Here is an 18,607-nt window from a genome sequence, read left to right on the forward strand (position 1 = left end):
TTTTTTTTTTTTTCAACAAATGTTTTAATAAGATGCAGGTCCGTATTTAGGTAAGTACTATTCAGTGTTTGAGCACAGGGCGGCAAAATTTTGGAATTCTTTCTAAGATTCACAATAAAGTATTATTTAAAACTAGCAAACGCAGAGTCCAGCGCAAGCGCGAGAAAATATGTGTTTAATTCGCTCTAGTTACAGTAGTTACTAATTAGCTAGTTTGTCTGATCATTTTTAAAAAGTCATCCTCTCCCACCCCACCCCAAGGGGTGAAAATGAACTTGAACATCATAAAAACTGGTACCGTTAAACTCAGAGACCTCGAAAACTATGAATTCAACATTATCATCTGTCGTTTTCGATTACTTTTAAAATCTCGCCCCTTCCCAGAGGAGTGGAGTATGACCTTGAAGTTAAATTGGATTAAAACCATTACTATTCATCTCAGTGACCCCCAAAGCTATGAATTCAACTCTAATATTGGTCGTTTTCGGTAGGGGGCGGCAAATTATTTAGAGCACAAGGGCGCACAATATATAAATACTGGCCTGATAAGATGACAAACACATTATTGCATAGCAGACAAGTCAGTGACAAAATCAACTTCAATAACACTGAAATAATACCAAGTGAGGCTTTCAGAATTAGGTTTGTATCAAGGAAACAAAAATTCCACTTTTGGAGTTACATTTCTTTGATTCTCATACGACACGTTATGATCATTCGTTTTCATTAATCCGTTTCCTATAGCTCTCGAAAGCGGTGGTGTTCTTTCCTTCAATTTAGTGAAAATAACGCCACAATACAAGATAATAATATAAATACACGTAAAAATTCACAGCTTAATGTAGATAACGTGTATTTTCAATGTAAATTTTTATTAAACTCAAAAGAAATAAATGAAACTAATATAGCGTGTGAAATGATTTTCTTGTTATCGCTCTTTTCTTTAATATTCATTTCCTCCTCTGCTTGTCTAATGAAATGCCAACAAATGCGCTTAGTTTACTCTATTTGCTGTATGTGATGTTTTATCCGATTCCTGGTTACCATCGCTCCGGGGTTCTTTTGCTTCAATCATAGACATATTTAAGCTTCAATTATATTCACTTTCTCTTGGTTGATTTTTTGAATTTACTTCTCGGAATCTTAATTTAAAGGAAAAGAACATAAGAAACCGTTGTTTATGTTGTTTATGATACATCGTCATATGAGAACGAAAGGAATGTAACTCCAAAAATGGAAAATTTGTTTGCTTGATTATAAACCTAATTCCGAAAGCCTCACTTGGTGTTATTAAAGTTGACTTTGTCATTGACTTGTCTGCTATGCAATAATGTGTTTATTATCTTATTAAAAAAAAAAAATTCCTCTCCTGTAAACCCTCGAAAATGGAGTTACGTTCCTCTGGTTCTCATACGACGACGAAAGAATTGGTGGAATGAAATGTGGGAGGAAACCACGAATCCTGAACAAAGCTACGGACACGATATTGTCCGCAAACTTACATGGCTTGGAATTGAACTAGAAACCCCCTAGTACCAAAGGTGAGCGTTCTACCACCGAGCTTCTTATTATTATTATTATATATTTAGAGCAAATGAAAAGCTTGTCTCTTATTAAGGAAAGTTCATTAATATTGTTCACTAATAGCAAAGTACAAGACTGACAAAATTTTAGTAAAACTATAGAGAAGAATACGTTGAACTGGAAGACGACTAAAAGGCATCATTGTTGTTGTATCTACCATAAATGAAGTAATCTAACAGTTTTAATGTGCTTCTAGTAATCTCTTAAAGACTATCACCATTTACTTGGAATTCAGAAACATTTATTATATGCTGCAAATATTTTCATGTACATATATTTTCTTATTAAATGATCCTATTCTACCTAGGTATATGAAATTCGCGTGCAGTTGAATAGAAACGAGGAATAAGGGTCATTAATTTGAAAGAATATTTTTGGAAGGACATTAGGAAAGTGGTACATTGAAGTGTGAGTTAATACAGAAATATATACGTCTTTAGAGGACGTTGCTTTACAAGTGTATCAAATGGTGTTTAAAATGAGATCAAAGGCAAGTCCCTTTGACTACCCTTATGTAACATTATATCTTCCCTATCCACTCTATTATAAATTCATAGCCGAAATAAAGTGTTAGACATAGAGTTTTCCGCAAAATTCTGTCGTTATTTTATCTGCACAGAACGTCAACTACTGTGTTAATGTTTATCGAGTATTACTCTATATCTAATGCCTCATATTATTTGCATGAAAGTCGCATTCTTTTTGCCTTTAAAAAAAATATTTTTCGAACACTCCTAAAATTTTATTCGGTGAAGAATTTTGAAATTCACTAAGGTATGAAAAATCTCAATTTTTTTCAAAATACAAAATTTTCACGACTAATTAAAAGAAAAATGAAACGAAAAGCAGAGTTACAAGCTTTTTCAATAAGAACTGTGTAAAATTCGATCCTGAACAAATAAACAAACGTACAAAGACCCCTCAATCACAAGCATTAAGATGAATTATTTACTTTTACTAAAATCTTTGCAATCGTTTAAACTACGTTAACACGTCACTTTTTTCAACATCTTGAATTCTGCATTAACTTCAGAAAATCATGACAATAATTTGTCGGAACTATACCTGCAGAATCTAGAAGTGTTATTTCTATTTTAAAACACTTGTATCGTCGAATACATTCCAATTCAAACGAAATTCCTTTCGGAATAGCTATAAAATCAAAAGGCGTATCTAGAATCCCTAATAATAATGGTTCAGTTCATTATTACAATTAATTTGAGAGCGGGACACGTGTAACCAATATTTTAATTTTTAACCCCTTTCAGTACCACTTTTGATGTTGGTAATTTTTGCTGTAACACAAATATAAATAAATTGGTCTAACTGCGTGGCTTAAGGACTTCGAAAATTCATCGCTACAAAAACAAAATAATGTCATTTCGTTATATCCTTTGCTCACTCAAGCCAGTTCGGATTGGTATACCCTAATTTCTGAAGGTTTGTTTTATACTATTATCTTAGGAAGTCTCTCACCTAAAGGCTTTCCAACTAAGACTATACATGGTGTGCAAGTTTTCTGTAAGAGCGACGTCTCATTCTCTTGATCTAACAACTTTTGATCTAGTATCAGTAATTTACATACAGGTAGGAGGGATATAACCCAGTGGTATTTCTACGTCAGATATGTGTTCCCAACCATTATTTCAACATGGGACATGTATCCCAGTTGTAATGAATCAGAAATAGTTTTGTGCGTTGTTTCATACTAGTACTTACTGATACTAAAACTAAACTCCTTGTGTGAAAGCCCTTAGGGGCCAGGGCGTTGATGCCTTTAGAGTGATATGTGGTCAGCACATCACCACCCCTTGCCGTTAATGCTAGCTTTCTAGACCGGGGTTCGCTACTTTTTCCTCAATTGTCCTGATAGCGCTGAGTGTTCGCTGCAATGGTCAACGATCTTTCCTCGGACCAAACCCTACACTACTGAAGTTCACTGATCTCTCAAGAAACGATATTTCAGTGTGGCTACTACGTTGGCATACTACCTGAAACTAGATGCATTTTCGCAAACCGATACCCGCTCGAAGGTTGACTTCCATGTGAGAATAAAAGTACAGGATATGAACAGAACTAAATGCATATTTTCTACTGGTTGATATATAGAAAAATCAACGATACTTACACGGTATCTCATTAGATACTCACATTTTCATTATGCTATCTTGCCCATATCATAAATAAAATAACCCAACTTGAAATAAAAATGTATTCATCACAGAGGGAACAGAGTAAACCCCAGAAGAGTCATCTGCTAAATAAAATATGAAGAACAAAGTTATAGCTTACAACACCTACATGTCTATAAAAAGATATATAAGAAAACCTTGCTAATCAGAGTATCAGACCAATGGGACATTGAAGCTAAGCTGTTCAATGAACGACTTCTTAATGAAATATCAAAAACACCTTTGGAACACATGTACTCACGTTCCACTGGTACTGAAAGATTTACTGACATAAGCTCTAGGGTATATATATATATATATATATCTTGCACCTCCGATTCTATTTAAAGTTCCATTTTCACGATACTTGAGTTTACTCTGAGAGCATGGTCACGTGCAATATGCGATGTAAGGAGAAACTATCACTTCTACTCCATTATACAGGGTGTCTCAAAAATCCCCTGACATAAGATAACTGTTATTATCAGAACCACAACGAAATGTAAGAAGGAAACAGTCTCCAAATATGATGTTTTCAATCTAAAGTAAAGGAATTTTTTAAATCGAACAAGCCGTTTGGGTTGTAAACTCTTTATGCGCCCAATGTTAAATGAAAATGCGTTACCATTTATCTGGACCCACAACAGAAGTAAATGAAGTTACTGTTTAGCAAGGGGTTTGGCCATTGCCATGTTAGCGTAAAAGACAATAACTTCATTCACTTATGTTGTGGGTTCAGATAAATGGCAATGTTGCATTTTCATTTAACATTGCGCGCATAAAGAGTGCATAACCCAAACGGCTCGTTCGATTTAGAAAATTCCTTCACTTTAGATTGAGAACATCATATTTGGAGACGGTTTCTCCGCTTATGTTTTGTTGGAACTTTGAGTCAGGGGACTTTTGAGACACTCTGTACAGTGTGTTTCTTGCCCTATTTTTTTTAAAGCCCCAATTTCTAGTCTATATAATGGAATAGAAGTGATAATTTCTCCTTACATCGCATATTGCACGTGACCATGGTCTCAGAGTACACTGAAATATCGTGAAGATAAGACTCTTAAATATGATCGATTAAAAGATGCATGGTAAAATTTCGTTTTCGGTAGTGAGAGTTAAGATGGTGAAGTTGAATATAAGGCTTGTTATTTGCGAATAATAAACAAGATCTAGGTCCCATAGTGACTTATTCGGAAAGCGGGGAAAAGGCGCAAAGCGAGAAAGGAGTGATCCCTCATTCCTTTTCTACGCCACTGATTCAGCATCACTATTTAAAAGGCAATGCTATTAGAACAAAAAATTCATTAAAATCTTCAATTAATCTTTTTCTAAGCTACTTTGTGCATGTGGGTCTCAAAGGCACACAATTTTACGTGTCGCTTCAGTATCAGAATTAAAAGGGATCGAACTCTGTGGTAAAAGCCGATGTGCTGACCATACATCTTAACTAAAAAGGCGTCTCGCAAGCCATAAACTTTCGAGGGTGTTGGGAAGTTAAGAGAAAGAATAAGAAACGCATATTGCCGTAATGGTAACCGCACCGGTTTACAGTAAAGATAAATTAAGTGAAAAGAACCTTAAATCTGGTTGCCACAGAATTGTTTATTGCATTGGTTAGGTCCATGCTGAATTACTTCTATCATATTTAAGTTTGTTAGTGGCTTGTGATAGTTGGTTTCTGCTTGGTAATTAGTATGATACATTTTAATATGTTGAACAAATATTAGAGACTGAGTTATTAAATGGAACACCACGAGTTGTTACTGTTATGAAATTGTGTAAAAATATATTGTCCATCGAGTGAACCCACGTTCACAAATAATAAAGTAATGTATTTACAGTGATTTATATACGCTGCGAAGTTAAACTCTACTTTGCCACTAGCAAATATCATTCAAGGGAAGGAAAAATAAAGTATCAACATTGTATTTAAGGTGTAATCCCCTCATTTACCGGATATAAATAAGGAAAGCATTGGAAAACTTACGATACAAATAAAATATAGATAAAAATGATAGATTTAACACACTGGAACCTACCAGATTCCGATTATTATGAAGTAATGACGGTCTAAAATTAATCCTAGGCCAACACTGAAAGTTACGGGGTTGGCAGTCATACCCAGGCCGAGATTTCCCGATTAAAAGCAGTACGTCCAATACTCCGGTCATTATCAATACATTAATATCCTTTATACAACATTTCACTTTGGTTTTGGATAACAAATGTTTGTTTATTATCATTCAATAACGAAAAACAATAAAAGATATCATTCTTGTATGATAAGATCATAATTAAAGTAGTAATTATTGTGCACCTATAAAACAACATAGCAATGTCACACAATAAAATGCAATCTGACCCATCGTTTGGACAAAAATCTTTGGTTTGTCTTTTAAATGTAAAGTCTTATTCGACAACAATGAACATCCACCCTTTTTTTTAAAGCTCTATTATGCTGTTGTTTGTAGCAAGACTTTTATGGTGCATTACTGTTTCTTTTCAAGGCAACTCTACACACTTACATATTAATATATCCTTCCTATGAATACAATACTAGAAGGTATTTACGAAAACACAAATTAGTCATAAGAGTTATAATCTCTAAAGCCACCAAGGACAAGTCAGACAAGTCATCGGTCGTTAAGTCTCGTATGTTAAATGAATACCGTGAACGTGAAGTTCACAGAGCTAGTTTCGGAAAGAAAAGAAAAAAATATATGTTTTGAAGTACTAAGTATATTTTATCAATTTCTTTCACCTTGAAGGCCCATTTTCCAAACTAGATTATAATGATAATAAGAAAATAACTTAATTGTGCAGAAAACAACGCACCTCTTACTAAATGGCTACGGCCATCTATGGTGGCATCTCTTAATGATATAATAAGGGAAATGATGATATAATAATCCTTTGGATATGCCATCAAAATCAAAACCTCTCCTTTTCTCTCCCCAAAATATCTATATATTAAAATGCTAGGTGTATATCAGGGTGTCTATCGGTCACGAAAGTCACGAGTCATGAAAAAGTCACGAAATCAGAAAACGGTCATGAAAGTTATGAAATTTAGCTTTTGAGTCACGATTTTTTTTTTTTTATCTGTACAAATATAAATACAGACTAGAAAATTCTATTCTTTAAAACGTCAAAATTCACCACCAAAAATGTCTATAATCGGCTTTAGACGCTACCAAATCGCACGCAAGGCATGCTTCTATCGCATGCATGAAAATTGGGCCTAATTCGCACCCATATTCGCTCTTGAGAGTGGTACGAAATGTTATGGCTTAGTAAACAAAAGGTCATGAAAAAGTCACGAAATTTCATTGTGGAATTCTAGTAGACACTCTATATATGTTTGTGGTCAAGAAAATTTTATATGTTTATGGCGAATTCTTTTGACAGTGATATCTCAGAAACCACAAGCTCTACAAAGGTGTCATTTTCAGTGACCGATTGCAAATTTTGTGTAGATTGTTCAGTTCTAACTGGACATACATATATATATATATATATATATATATATATATATATATATATATTAAATGGCCGCTATTTCTTTACTACATTTTTTAGGGGTACACTGGAAGTATTGAAATTTTAAAAAGTAAAGCATCATATCCTACGAGTTATACATTCCAATACAAACTTTTATATACGGGGTTAGTATATATATATCTCCGGCATTTGTGTTATAGCCAAATGATAATAAAAAACGAAGGATAATCTTTTCTCCAGTCTAAGATGAATCTTTATTGTTTAAAGTGTTTTGTCCAATGAACACCATATATCACTGACATAATTAATTGTGTGTGTAATGTATTTGCTTATTACATACTGCATGCAAGAAGAAAGAAAACGCTATTCATACATGAATTAGAAACTCCAACCAAAAGTAGAATCAGATCTTGCAAACGGTGCGACATATTGAAAATATCTCCCCTTTATAACCCTTACCGATTTTTATCAAGACGTCCTTCACTTGTGTCTGTAAAGGGATATGTACAGATGTGAGGAATAACAAGGAGATTCATGTTCATATGTGAATGATGTGCTGTGTAGAAAGCGCAGGTTCAGTTAATATATATAAAAACATAACAACAACAAAACATGAAGCTTAGTCTAAAAATGTTAAAAATGAAATCTTTGAGTTTTACGTCCCACGCTTATGCCGGCTAGGCTAAAGGAGACGGTGATGATGAGAAATGAATGAAATGCTGGAATGAAGAAAGTGGGAGGAAACGGGAGAACCCCGAGGAAATCCACGCACATGGTGTTTGTCCACCACAAAGTTCACTTGGCGCGAGCTGGGATCGAACCAGGGACCCCATGCACCAGAGGTGAACGCTCTCACTGAGCCACCGCAAAGAAAATGCTAAAATAACATGTTCTGGAAGCTGTTTTTAATATTACTATTATTCTAAATAGTGGGTGCAATCGAAATAGGTTTCTTATTTTTATTTGATTTCTAAATTGCTTCCATACGAAGATATTTATTAAATATCTTTCCTTGATTCTTAAGTAGCGACAGAAGAATATAAATAAGGAAGAAAAGGTGAGTTGTCATTGTTTTCGAATAAGACTTACGTCACAAGAAGACTAGCACCCAATGCCACTTCATAACTAATACTGTACAAGCTTAACAACGAATGCCCATCACAAATAAGGCAACAGCTTATTTGTAGTTGAATTATAAAGATAAATGCATCACGATCACATCAATATTAAATACATTCCATCCACATATTATTTAGCGATTTAACCACCTGATTCCAATAAGTAGAAAAAATAAAATCAACATATAACAAACTCTCACCACATACTCATACACGTACACACACTCATATACATACATAAATTATTTCACCTACGAATGCGTATTATCATAAAGTGAACGATCTTCTTATTTACTCTTTGGTTGAATCAACCCTCTCATCATATCAAACGTATTGCCATCAGGGTGCACCGTGAAAGCCGATCCACTTCTCGGCTGCACTTTTAAGAAGCCGTACTCGTCAACTCCAACAACGGTTACCTTCTGCGACTTTCCTGAGGAGTCTTTCACCTCTATCTCAGCGTTGCTGAAACAAAACACGTAAGTAATTGAAACAAATGAAAAATAATAGGATGACGAACAACTGTGCTGTCTGCTATAACATACAAATGATCCCCAACTCATATGAGAAATGGATGAAACAGTTGGATATTTCTTGACATTCTTATCTTCTGTAGGTACAAATTCATTGAAACTCGATCCAGAATCGAACCCGAGACTCCAGAATTTATCGCGCTTCTGATCTTAAACACCGTATTTACCTAACTTTAAGTCGATCTCTTTTTTGTTTTTTCTTGCTTAAAAAAGGCTTAGAATCTGTATCATTAACAAGTCTAATAAAAAATGAAATGAAATCTTCCAGTTTTACGTCCCACGGTTATGCCGGCTAGGCTAACAGAGACGGTAATGATGAGAAATGAATGAAATGGTGGAATGAATAAAGAGGAAGGAAACGGAAGAACTCCCGAGAAAACCCAAGCACACGGTACTTGTTCATCACAAAGCTCACTTGGTGTAAGCTGGGATCGAACCAAGGACCCTACACACCAGAAGTGAACGTTCTACTAGTGAGCCACCGCGGCCCCACAAGTCTAATAAAGTAGACGACACACCTTATCCACGAAATAGGGAAACGTTTCGAAAAATATCGCCAGATGCCGCCACAATTAAGTTTTGGCCATCGTGTAGACTCAGTGTTGCTAGTCAGTGGATTTTCTGATGACTATAGTGGATTTTAATTATAGTTTTTATCAAGAAAGAAATGCAATTTGATATTGCTCCTGTTGGGATTAATTTTAACGGATTAAAATCAGAAATTAAGGCTATGACAAAGTAATTGACTAAACTAAAAAAATAATGTAAGAGAAAAGTAACTATTAAATTAAAATTTAATGTCAGAAAAAAGTAACGGTTAAATTAAAAATTAATGTCAGAAAAAAGAACGGTTAAATTAAACCTTAATGTCAGAAAAAAAGATAACGGTTAAATTAAAAATTAATGTCAGAAAAAGATAACGGTTAAATTAAACATTAATGTCAGAAAAAAGATAACTGTTAAACATTGTCAGAAAAATAACGGTTAAACCTTACTGTCAGAAAAAGATAACGGTTAAATTAAACATTAATGTCAGAAAAAAGATAACGGTTAAACATTAATGTCAGAAAAAAATAACGGTTAAACCTTAATGTCAGAAAAAGATAACGGTTAAATTAAACATTAATGTCAGAAAAAATAACCGTTAAATTAAACAATGTCTGAAAAACGATAACTATTAAATCTTAATGTCAGAAAAAAGATAACGGTTAGTTAAACATTAATGTCAGAAAAAAAGCAATGGTTAAAAATAAAATTAGCTTCAATATTAATTGATTAAAGTTAAATTAAAAATAACAACTTTCGTTACAATGCAATAAGAAATGTCTTGAGTTGTGAAAGGTAATGCATAAGGGCATGGGAACATTAATCTATTATTACCAAAGTCATTGTTTTCAAGCAAACCTGACAATTTACAAAAAATAAAATTAAAATATCATAAAAGTCAGAAAAATATTAGTGAAAATTATGCCTTTTAAATTAACTTTTAACGCATAGTTACTTCCGTAAGGGGCATTATATCTATACTTCTGCAATTACTGTTGTGAAACAGCTTTTTAAGTTTTTGATATAAATCACAAAACAAATCCTTGCAGAATATCTATTTTGTATTTTTTTTTTTAGAAAAAAAATGATTATTTTTTTAATCGGAGAATTTTTTCAATTATTATCAATTAAAAATTAATTAATGATATTATAATTGATTAAACGTTTAATTCATTTATTTAATCGTTATCTTTTTAACAGATTAATTACAAGCCTGGATTTAGCAGATATTTTAAGTATTCAAGCACGAAAATTAATTTATTCCTGATAAAAACGCAGTATGTTCAGGCGGTATGACTCGAAGCCTTGTCCATATGGATCATCACCTGGTTCGAGTCCATTCCATACAATTGTGAGATGTCTCTCTGGTAGAGAGGTATTAGAATTGGTTCTTAGAAGTACCTTACATGCTCCTTTACGTTTTTGTCCACCTTGCGTATCATCAACTTACTATTTACGAACGATAACGTAAATCAGCTACTACTACTATAGTCAGCTGAACACTGAATAACTGCTAGTATCAAGGACTTATGGCCCATGCTGTATAGCATGTGTATAAATCATTTTGAATGTTTTATTTCTATAGAAAATCTATTACAAGAATCACAAACTCTACAATGTACCATAAAATGTATTTTATAACTATAAACAAACAATTAGCTTGATAAATACGACTAATAAGTACAGTTCAACATAAATTCTAAGGAAACTATGTCTTAGCAATTAAAACACTATAACTCTCAAAAACTGGTAACTCCAACGGCGAATCACTGTAGTATTCCATCATGTCATCAGTTCGTGAGCTTCCCCTTTTCCACAAAGGACTCGAATAACTAGGACCTAAACTGATATAAACGTTATCGATGGCCTGCTTAAGGGCTCTGCGAAATTTGACTGAGATCTAAAGTCGAAGACACATTTGGCCAATGCCAGAAATCGAAAGCGAACTTTACAATTTTTACAAAAATTTGCTCACAGTTTAGTGATGGTCTAACGAATTTCATTAAAATTAGTCGAATTCTAAAGGCATACACTAATGTGAACTTTTATTCAAATCTCAACCTCAGAGATGAATATTGGCGAAGAACGGAAGAATCTTCAAACGTAATGGGTGATAATCACATACTAATACTAGCTAGACGAAACTATTTTATAATTTCAGTACTATCCCATTCCCCTACACTCATCCCCACCAAAAGTCTTACCTATGAAGCCAATACTGATAGTAGAACTGCATAACTTTTTCAATGTTACCAGACTGCGCCATGGTAATTAACTCTTCTAAACAAGTGAACGCTCTTGCTAGAAGTTTCTCATAGGGAATGATCGGAAGGCTCTGATTATATTGGCTGTTGTACTGACGAATTATTTCATTAATACAGATTGTGGGGCTATTGTTATTTAGATTAACACCACATCCTACAAAAGATACAAATCAAGATTATTATATTCAAAATATATACAGTATTGAGAGATATACAAGATATGTTTCTGTTACAAGATATATATACAGGTTGGACCATTTATTTTAAAACGTTATCGTAAATTTTAAACTGATACATAAAATTCGATAATATTTTATAAGTTGCAAATACCGACAAGAGGACATTGTTTGACATACACCACAATAACACGAGATTAACAGTTGCCAGCACAACAAAGTTATATTTTGTTGATAGATAATATTACATGTCAAATGAAAATTTACAATATTATATTTAGTATTCAATTTCAGAAACTAAGCCGTGTGAACATCCAAATTTTGAACACTACCAAAAATAATAACGCAAGTGAGATGGATGTGTCAAAGCAAATCGGAAGAACCTTAATGTCGGATACTGTGACCATTATACGACGTATTTCTAACAAGTAGGAACAAAGTTATAAGGGTATCACAATATTGCGAGTGGTGATAATGTTTAATGAGAAAAGGAAAAAGGCTAATACTCACCGCAAAAGATATATAGCAGAGTTTTCTTCACATGTAACAACTAGCGCTTTCGGAAGAAACTTCTTCCTTCATCGGCTTGCTTAAAATTCAAAAAGGATTTAAGAAATGAAGGAGAATTTGGAAGGGTAAAAAAGGTTAAGAAATGTAAAAAAAAATCTTCTGTCAAAAAATTAAATACATGGGAATAGGTACTTACTGTCTTTGCACACTGCTGTTCACTTTTTTTTCTTTTCTTGCTTGCTTGCTTGCTTTCCAGATGGCTAAAGTATGTAGTGAAAAAATTCCTCCAAATCACATTTATTTCTCCCCTATCCAAAGTAAGTATGAGTCTATCTTTATAGATGTAATAGGATTCTTTAATGTTTCGTTCCATTGCTGTTTCTGCTCTCTCAATTAAACATACTCCGCAATGTTATGGTTATAATCTCTAAGATGCGTTGCTAGACCAGACACTGTTGCGGGCTCCGAGACTTCGAAGTACGAAAATGTTCGGTTATTTTAGTGCAAATATTCCTTATTGTTTGACCTATATACACTTTATCACACTGACATTTCACACAATAGACGCCACTGCTTTGTACAGGGTCAGTAAAAAATGCCTTGAAATTTGTTATGTAGTGTTGGCAGGTTTTTTACTACTATTATTACGGACACTACATATTACTTTGTAAACTGAGATCTGTCACTTTCTAAAGAGATTTAAGTGCTGGTAGCTTAATAATAGAATAATTTATCATTTACTATCCTGAATCGTATTTCACCAGTAATCAAAACTCCTGAGTTCACTATTGTAATAATCTGTTAACTTTATTCTCACTTTCAATCATACCTTTGTTCGTAATCTTTTTCAACAATATATCCTTTGAATCTTACAATTCCTATACTATTATATTCTTTCTAATCTTTGTCCTTACGACATATATTCAGAATCTTCAATACATCTTGCTTTTTGCTAATCTTGTTTATCTTGAAAATCATAGAGTATCTAACATAAACCTTAGATTACAGCATGTGCACTCTTTTGTGACACAACGTGCCAACATTACATAACAAATTTTAAGGCATTTTTTACTGACCCTGTACAAAGCAGTGGCGTCTATCGGGTGAAATATCAGTGTGATAAAGTGTATATAGGTCAAACAATAAGGAATATTTGCACCAGAATAAACGAACATATTTGTACTTCGAAGTCTTGGAGCCCGCAACAGCTGTCTGGTCTAGCAACGCATCTTAGAGATTATAACCATAACATGGCGGAGTCTGTTTAATTCAGAGAGCAGAAACAGCAACGGAACGAAAAATCAAAGAATTATATTACATACATAAAGACAGACTCATATTTAATTTGGATAGGGGAGAAATAAATGTGATTTGGAGGAATCTTTTTACTACATACTTTCGCCATCTGGAAAGCAAGAAAAAAAAAAACAGTGAACAGCAGTTTGCAAAGACAGTAAGTACCTATTCCCATGTGTTTAATTTTTTGACACAAGATTTGTTTTTTTTACATTTCTTAACCTTTTTTACCCTTCCAAATTCTTCATGTCTTAATTCCTTTTTTGAATTTTAAGCAAGCCGATGAAGGAAGAAGTTTCTACCGAAAGCGCTACTTGTTCCATGTAGAAGAAAACTCGGCTATATATCTTTTGCGGTGAGTATTAGCCTTTTTCCTTTTCTCATTAAAGTTATAAGGAAATGATTACGGAACGAGCATACAAAACAAATTATTAGGATATATATATATATAATTTTTATTGCATGTGATAGAGAATAGGATTTCTCAGATACAACTCTGCCCACGATACTCTATTTGTATATAAACATCAGATAATCATATTGCTGTTATTAGATTGATCTCTTAATATTTTGTAAAGAAAATAATATACTTTGTCTCTTCTGCAACTTAAGAAGGATAGAAAATAATCAAAAATATGGTTACACAACTACTCTGGAGATCCCTCAACTATTGGGAAACAATGATATATATATATATATATATATATATATAAAGATAACAATAATATCACCACTACAATATGAAAGAAGGTACACTATATATGTTGATCAGTAGGAAGAACAGAAAAGTAGCTGTTACTCATAGGCTGACTGTTAGATTTAATGATCTATACGAGCGGTAATAAATTTACGGATGCGCATTTGAAGATATCGTACACTCCCCAACCAGAGGATACCTCCCGTGCTTCACTTGATTTCACAGAGAACACACTGAACACACCTAATTTATTTCACATTTTACATCTTAAAAACACTGCCAAAATGTCAGCAAAAATCGACGTACTAATTCATATGGAGCGAAACAAGTTACCAGTAGGCATTACATACTCTTAAGCTTGATAATACGAGTCATCCAGAAAATAAAGACCGTTTAGATATACAAAATGAAAAGCATAATATTTATTGGAAGAAACAATTCTGTTACCCACCTGAAGCTTCCCTCACTTCTCTACATATTCACCTCCTACATTTAAACATTTGTTGTATATTAATTAACAAAAAATTGGCTACTTACCAAATGATTCCTCCCTTGAAAAATTTAAAGATTTTGACGTTTCGGAACTCTCAGCTGGTTCCTTCCTCAGTAGCAAGGTTGCATTCCCCAACTCTTCAGCACTTTTAAAATGTTTACCGCCCAGAAACTCTTATAGTTTGGAAAAAAGGTGGAAATCGCTCGCAGCAAGGTCCGGACTATAGGGTGGATGATCAAACACTTCACATCCGAATTGATCCAGGAATTCTTGAGTTGCAGGAGCAGTGTGAGGGCGAGCATTGTAGTGAAGATGCACAATTCCTGCAGAAAATATTCCTCGCCTCCTATTTTGGATGGCTCGCCATAGTTTTCAGTTTCACAATAACGATTTGCATTTGTCATAATGCCATTTGACATGAAATCCGCCAAAAGAATGCAGCGACCACTTGGCTTAATGAACTCCCGGCAGAACAATGTAAAATGGGAATTCTGAAGCTCGTGAACAGATATGAAAAAATAATTAAATGAAGGTGGTGATTATGTAGAAGTGAAGGAAGTTTCAGGTATATACCTGATTTGTTTTTTTCAATACATGTTGTGCTTGATTCTGTATAACTAACTCTCTTTATTTTCTGGACGACCCTCGCAAACTGATTCTCTTAACACTTCATAGCTATGATTTTCAAGGAACAGATGGTGATCAGAAAAATGGAAACACCTGAACGAAATTGCAACTTACCAGATTAATATGGTGTCGGGCCACCTTTCGCCTTCAGAATAGCCTTGATGCGACGTGGGATGGAGGCATAGAGGTCGTGAATGTTGGCAAGTGGAATTTTACACCATTCCTCGTGCAGGGCATCGGCCAGTTCTGTGAGAGAGGATGGAGGTGGAAATCGTCGCCGGAGTCGTGTTTTTCCAAGACGGACCACAGATGTTCAATTATGTTGAGATCAGGGGATTGGGCGGGCCAGGGGAGGTGTTGAATTTCATCCCGATGTTCCTCAAACTTCGCTGCAACAACGCCAGCTGTGCGAATGGGTGCATTATCATCCTGGAAGATGGCATCATTGTCCGGGAACAACATCCGGACCATAGGATGCAAGTGGTCTCCTAAAATTGCGACATAATCGTTGGCAGTGATTCGTCCGCTAAATGTGACCACAGGACCCAATGAAAACCATGATATGGCGGCCCACAGCATCACCAAGCAGCCGCCATGTTTCACAGTTGGGCGGAGACACTGCAGATCATAAGCTTCTTTGGGCGTTCTCCACACACAAACACGGCCCGTGGTTGGGAATAGGGTGAAGGATGACTCATCCGACCATATCACACGTTTCCAGTCCTCAACAGTCCAAGTTGCATGGTCGCGGCACCATTTGCGGCGTGCGAAAGCGTTAAGGTCCCTGATGAGCGGTTTGGCCCGTGCAACACGACCCCGTAAGTTCATGTCATGTAATTCGCGGCGGACTGTGATTGTCGAAACAGGGTGGGGGAGCTGCTTATTGAGTTCCTCCGTCACTTGCTCCGCAGTGGCACGACGGTTCTGCGTGACAATGCCTTTTAATACCCGGCGTGACCTGTCACTCATGATCTTCTTCCGCCCACTGTTCCGCTTCCCCGATGTGGTTTTCCCGTGTGTTGTGTAGGCCGTCATCATCTTCGACACTGTCCCACGCGACACACCTAACACAGTAGCCACTGCCGTCACACTCACTCCACATAACCGCGCACCAACAATTTGCCCTCTTTGAACATCTGAGAGGTCTCCCATTTTACACTACCTCCGTCTGCTGCAGTCACTGGACACTGCTGTTCCACTGCGCCGATCTAACACACCACCACCAGCGGTCCGGCGCTGCGGGCGCCGCGACACCAGTGCCAACCAATACATCTGACGTGTTGCCAACTACAGGTGTTTCAATTTTTCTGATCACCATTACCTTTTAGAAAAACTAGTGTGTTTTTTTCTTTGTTTTTAAACGAATCAACAGAAAACAATATCTTCGGCGCACAAATAGCTCACGAATCCAAAGAGAATACCAAAGAGTTTATAATTCAATATCCTGCTTACCGCCATATACGTACCAAAATTGAACACAATTTTATCTTGGAACACGACACTATTCACAATAACTCCACCAAGCTTAACGTCGCTAGAATAATAAATATCATTAGGCCATTTCAACCTCAAATCCAGAACCTGCAATGAAAATGGATATAATTAAGATTTGAAAGCTACAATACCGTCAGTAATTGTAGTATCTTATTAATTGAGGTTTTCCACAATTATGTTGCCATTCTTATATTAATACACCTAGTAATGCAATTAGTCTTACTGTCAGAAAAGGTGGATGTACTTATAAGGGTGCTACATGTGAAATGTTTTGAATTCAATCATGCAAATATTGAGTGTAAATGGTTCCCCCCTTGCATCTATTTTTTCAACGACGAATTGTCGCTAAAAATAAGTTCAACTGATTGCAATACAAATAACACAGTATAGGCTTACCGTACTAAATTTCTAGATTAACTAAGAGAAAGTTTTCGACTCAAATTAACTTCTAAACAAATCTATCCTCCTGGGTATTATAATTATCTCTTTCCCGAATTGTGGCCCAGCGTAGCGTAGACGCTAACGCTCTCGTCTTCGGTGCGATCGGACTCAGGTTCGATTCCCAGTGGGAACACTCAGTCGAAAAAGTGTGAAAGCTTTCTCAGGTCAGCCATCCTGACCTGAGATATTCCTCGTTTTTCCTCATTCACACCGGAGATACCGGGATGGTACCTAACTTATGGGTCCCAGGCCCCTTCCTTTCCTCCCCAATCCTTTCTTTCTTCCCTTTCCTTGGATAGTGTGATTGCAGAGAGACGTCATCCCTCCTACGTGACGGGCTAACATGGTCATGGATGCCGAAAGCCCAGAAATCTAATTCCTAATCCTAATCCTAGTGACGGGCTAACATGGCCATAGATGCCGAAAGCCCAGAAATCTAATTCCTAATCCTAATCCTAGTGACGGGCTAACATGGCCATAGATGCCGAAAGCCCAGAAATCTAATTCCTAATCCTAATCCTAGTGACGGGCTAACATGGCCATAGATGCCGAAAGCCTAGAAATCTAATTCCTAATCCTAGGGACGGGCTAACATGGTCATAGATGCCGAAAGCCCAGAAATCTAATTCCTAATCCTAGTGACGAGCTAACATGGTCATAGATGCCGAAATCCCAGAAATCTAATTCCTAATCCTAATCCTAACAAATAGTATCTGTGTATATGGATCCCAGACCTCTTACTTCCTTCTCTTTCCCCGGATAGTGTGATTGCCAAGATACGTCATCCCTCATACGTGACGAGCTAATATGGCCATAAATGCCGAAAGCCCAGAAATCTAATTCCTAAATCTTTCTCAAATTCTCCGGAAAAGTTTAATATTGGCATATTGTAGAGATCATTATTAACACTGAATTTTGAAATACTTGTATTAGGTAGTGCGAATGAAATATCCTCTTCGACGTCACGTAAGACACTCATCTCAGCAATACAACACAGAGATGGACTAAGGTTACGAGTCTAACGTCACAAACTCAGTACACGTCCAAATAACAGACCGGGGTACTCAGACAGCAAGGCAGTGTGCTCCCAAACTGGATCATATGAAAGTGCACAATGGAGAACACACATTTTTTTTTTTTTTTTTCTAATTCGAAG

General features: G+C 35.6%; 1 protein-coding gene across 1 annotated transcript in view; it reads right to left on the bottom strand.

The window, feature by feature from the left end:
* The window catches only part of Hcs (holocarboxylase synthetase-like protein), an 89,848-nt gene continuing 71,241 nt past the window's right edge, over window positions 1-18,607 (bottom strand). The window contains exons 14-16 of the mRNA XM_081731801.1: window positions 16,983-17,097; window positions 11,658-11,871; window positions 1-8,839 (exon numbers count right to left, since the gene is read on the bottom strand). Coding sequence (XP_081587927.1) covers window positions 8,662-8,839; window positions 11,658-11,871; window positions 16,983-17,097 — 507 coding nt within the window. The 3' untranslated portion in view covers window positions 1-8,661. The remainder of the gene's footprint in view (window positions 8,840-11,657; window positions 11,872-16,982; window positions 17,098-18,607) is intronic.

Source organism: Thermobia domestica, chromosome 1 (genome assembly GCF_964235325.1).
Source record: "Thermobia domestica chromosome 1, izTheDome1.hap1.1, whole genome shotgun sequence".
Lineage (NCBI taxonomy): Eukaryota > Metazoa > Arthropoda > Insecta > Zygentoma > Lepismatidae > Thermobia > Thermobia domestica.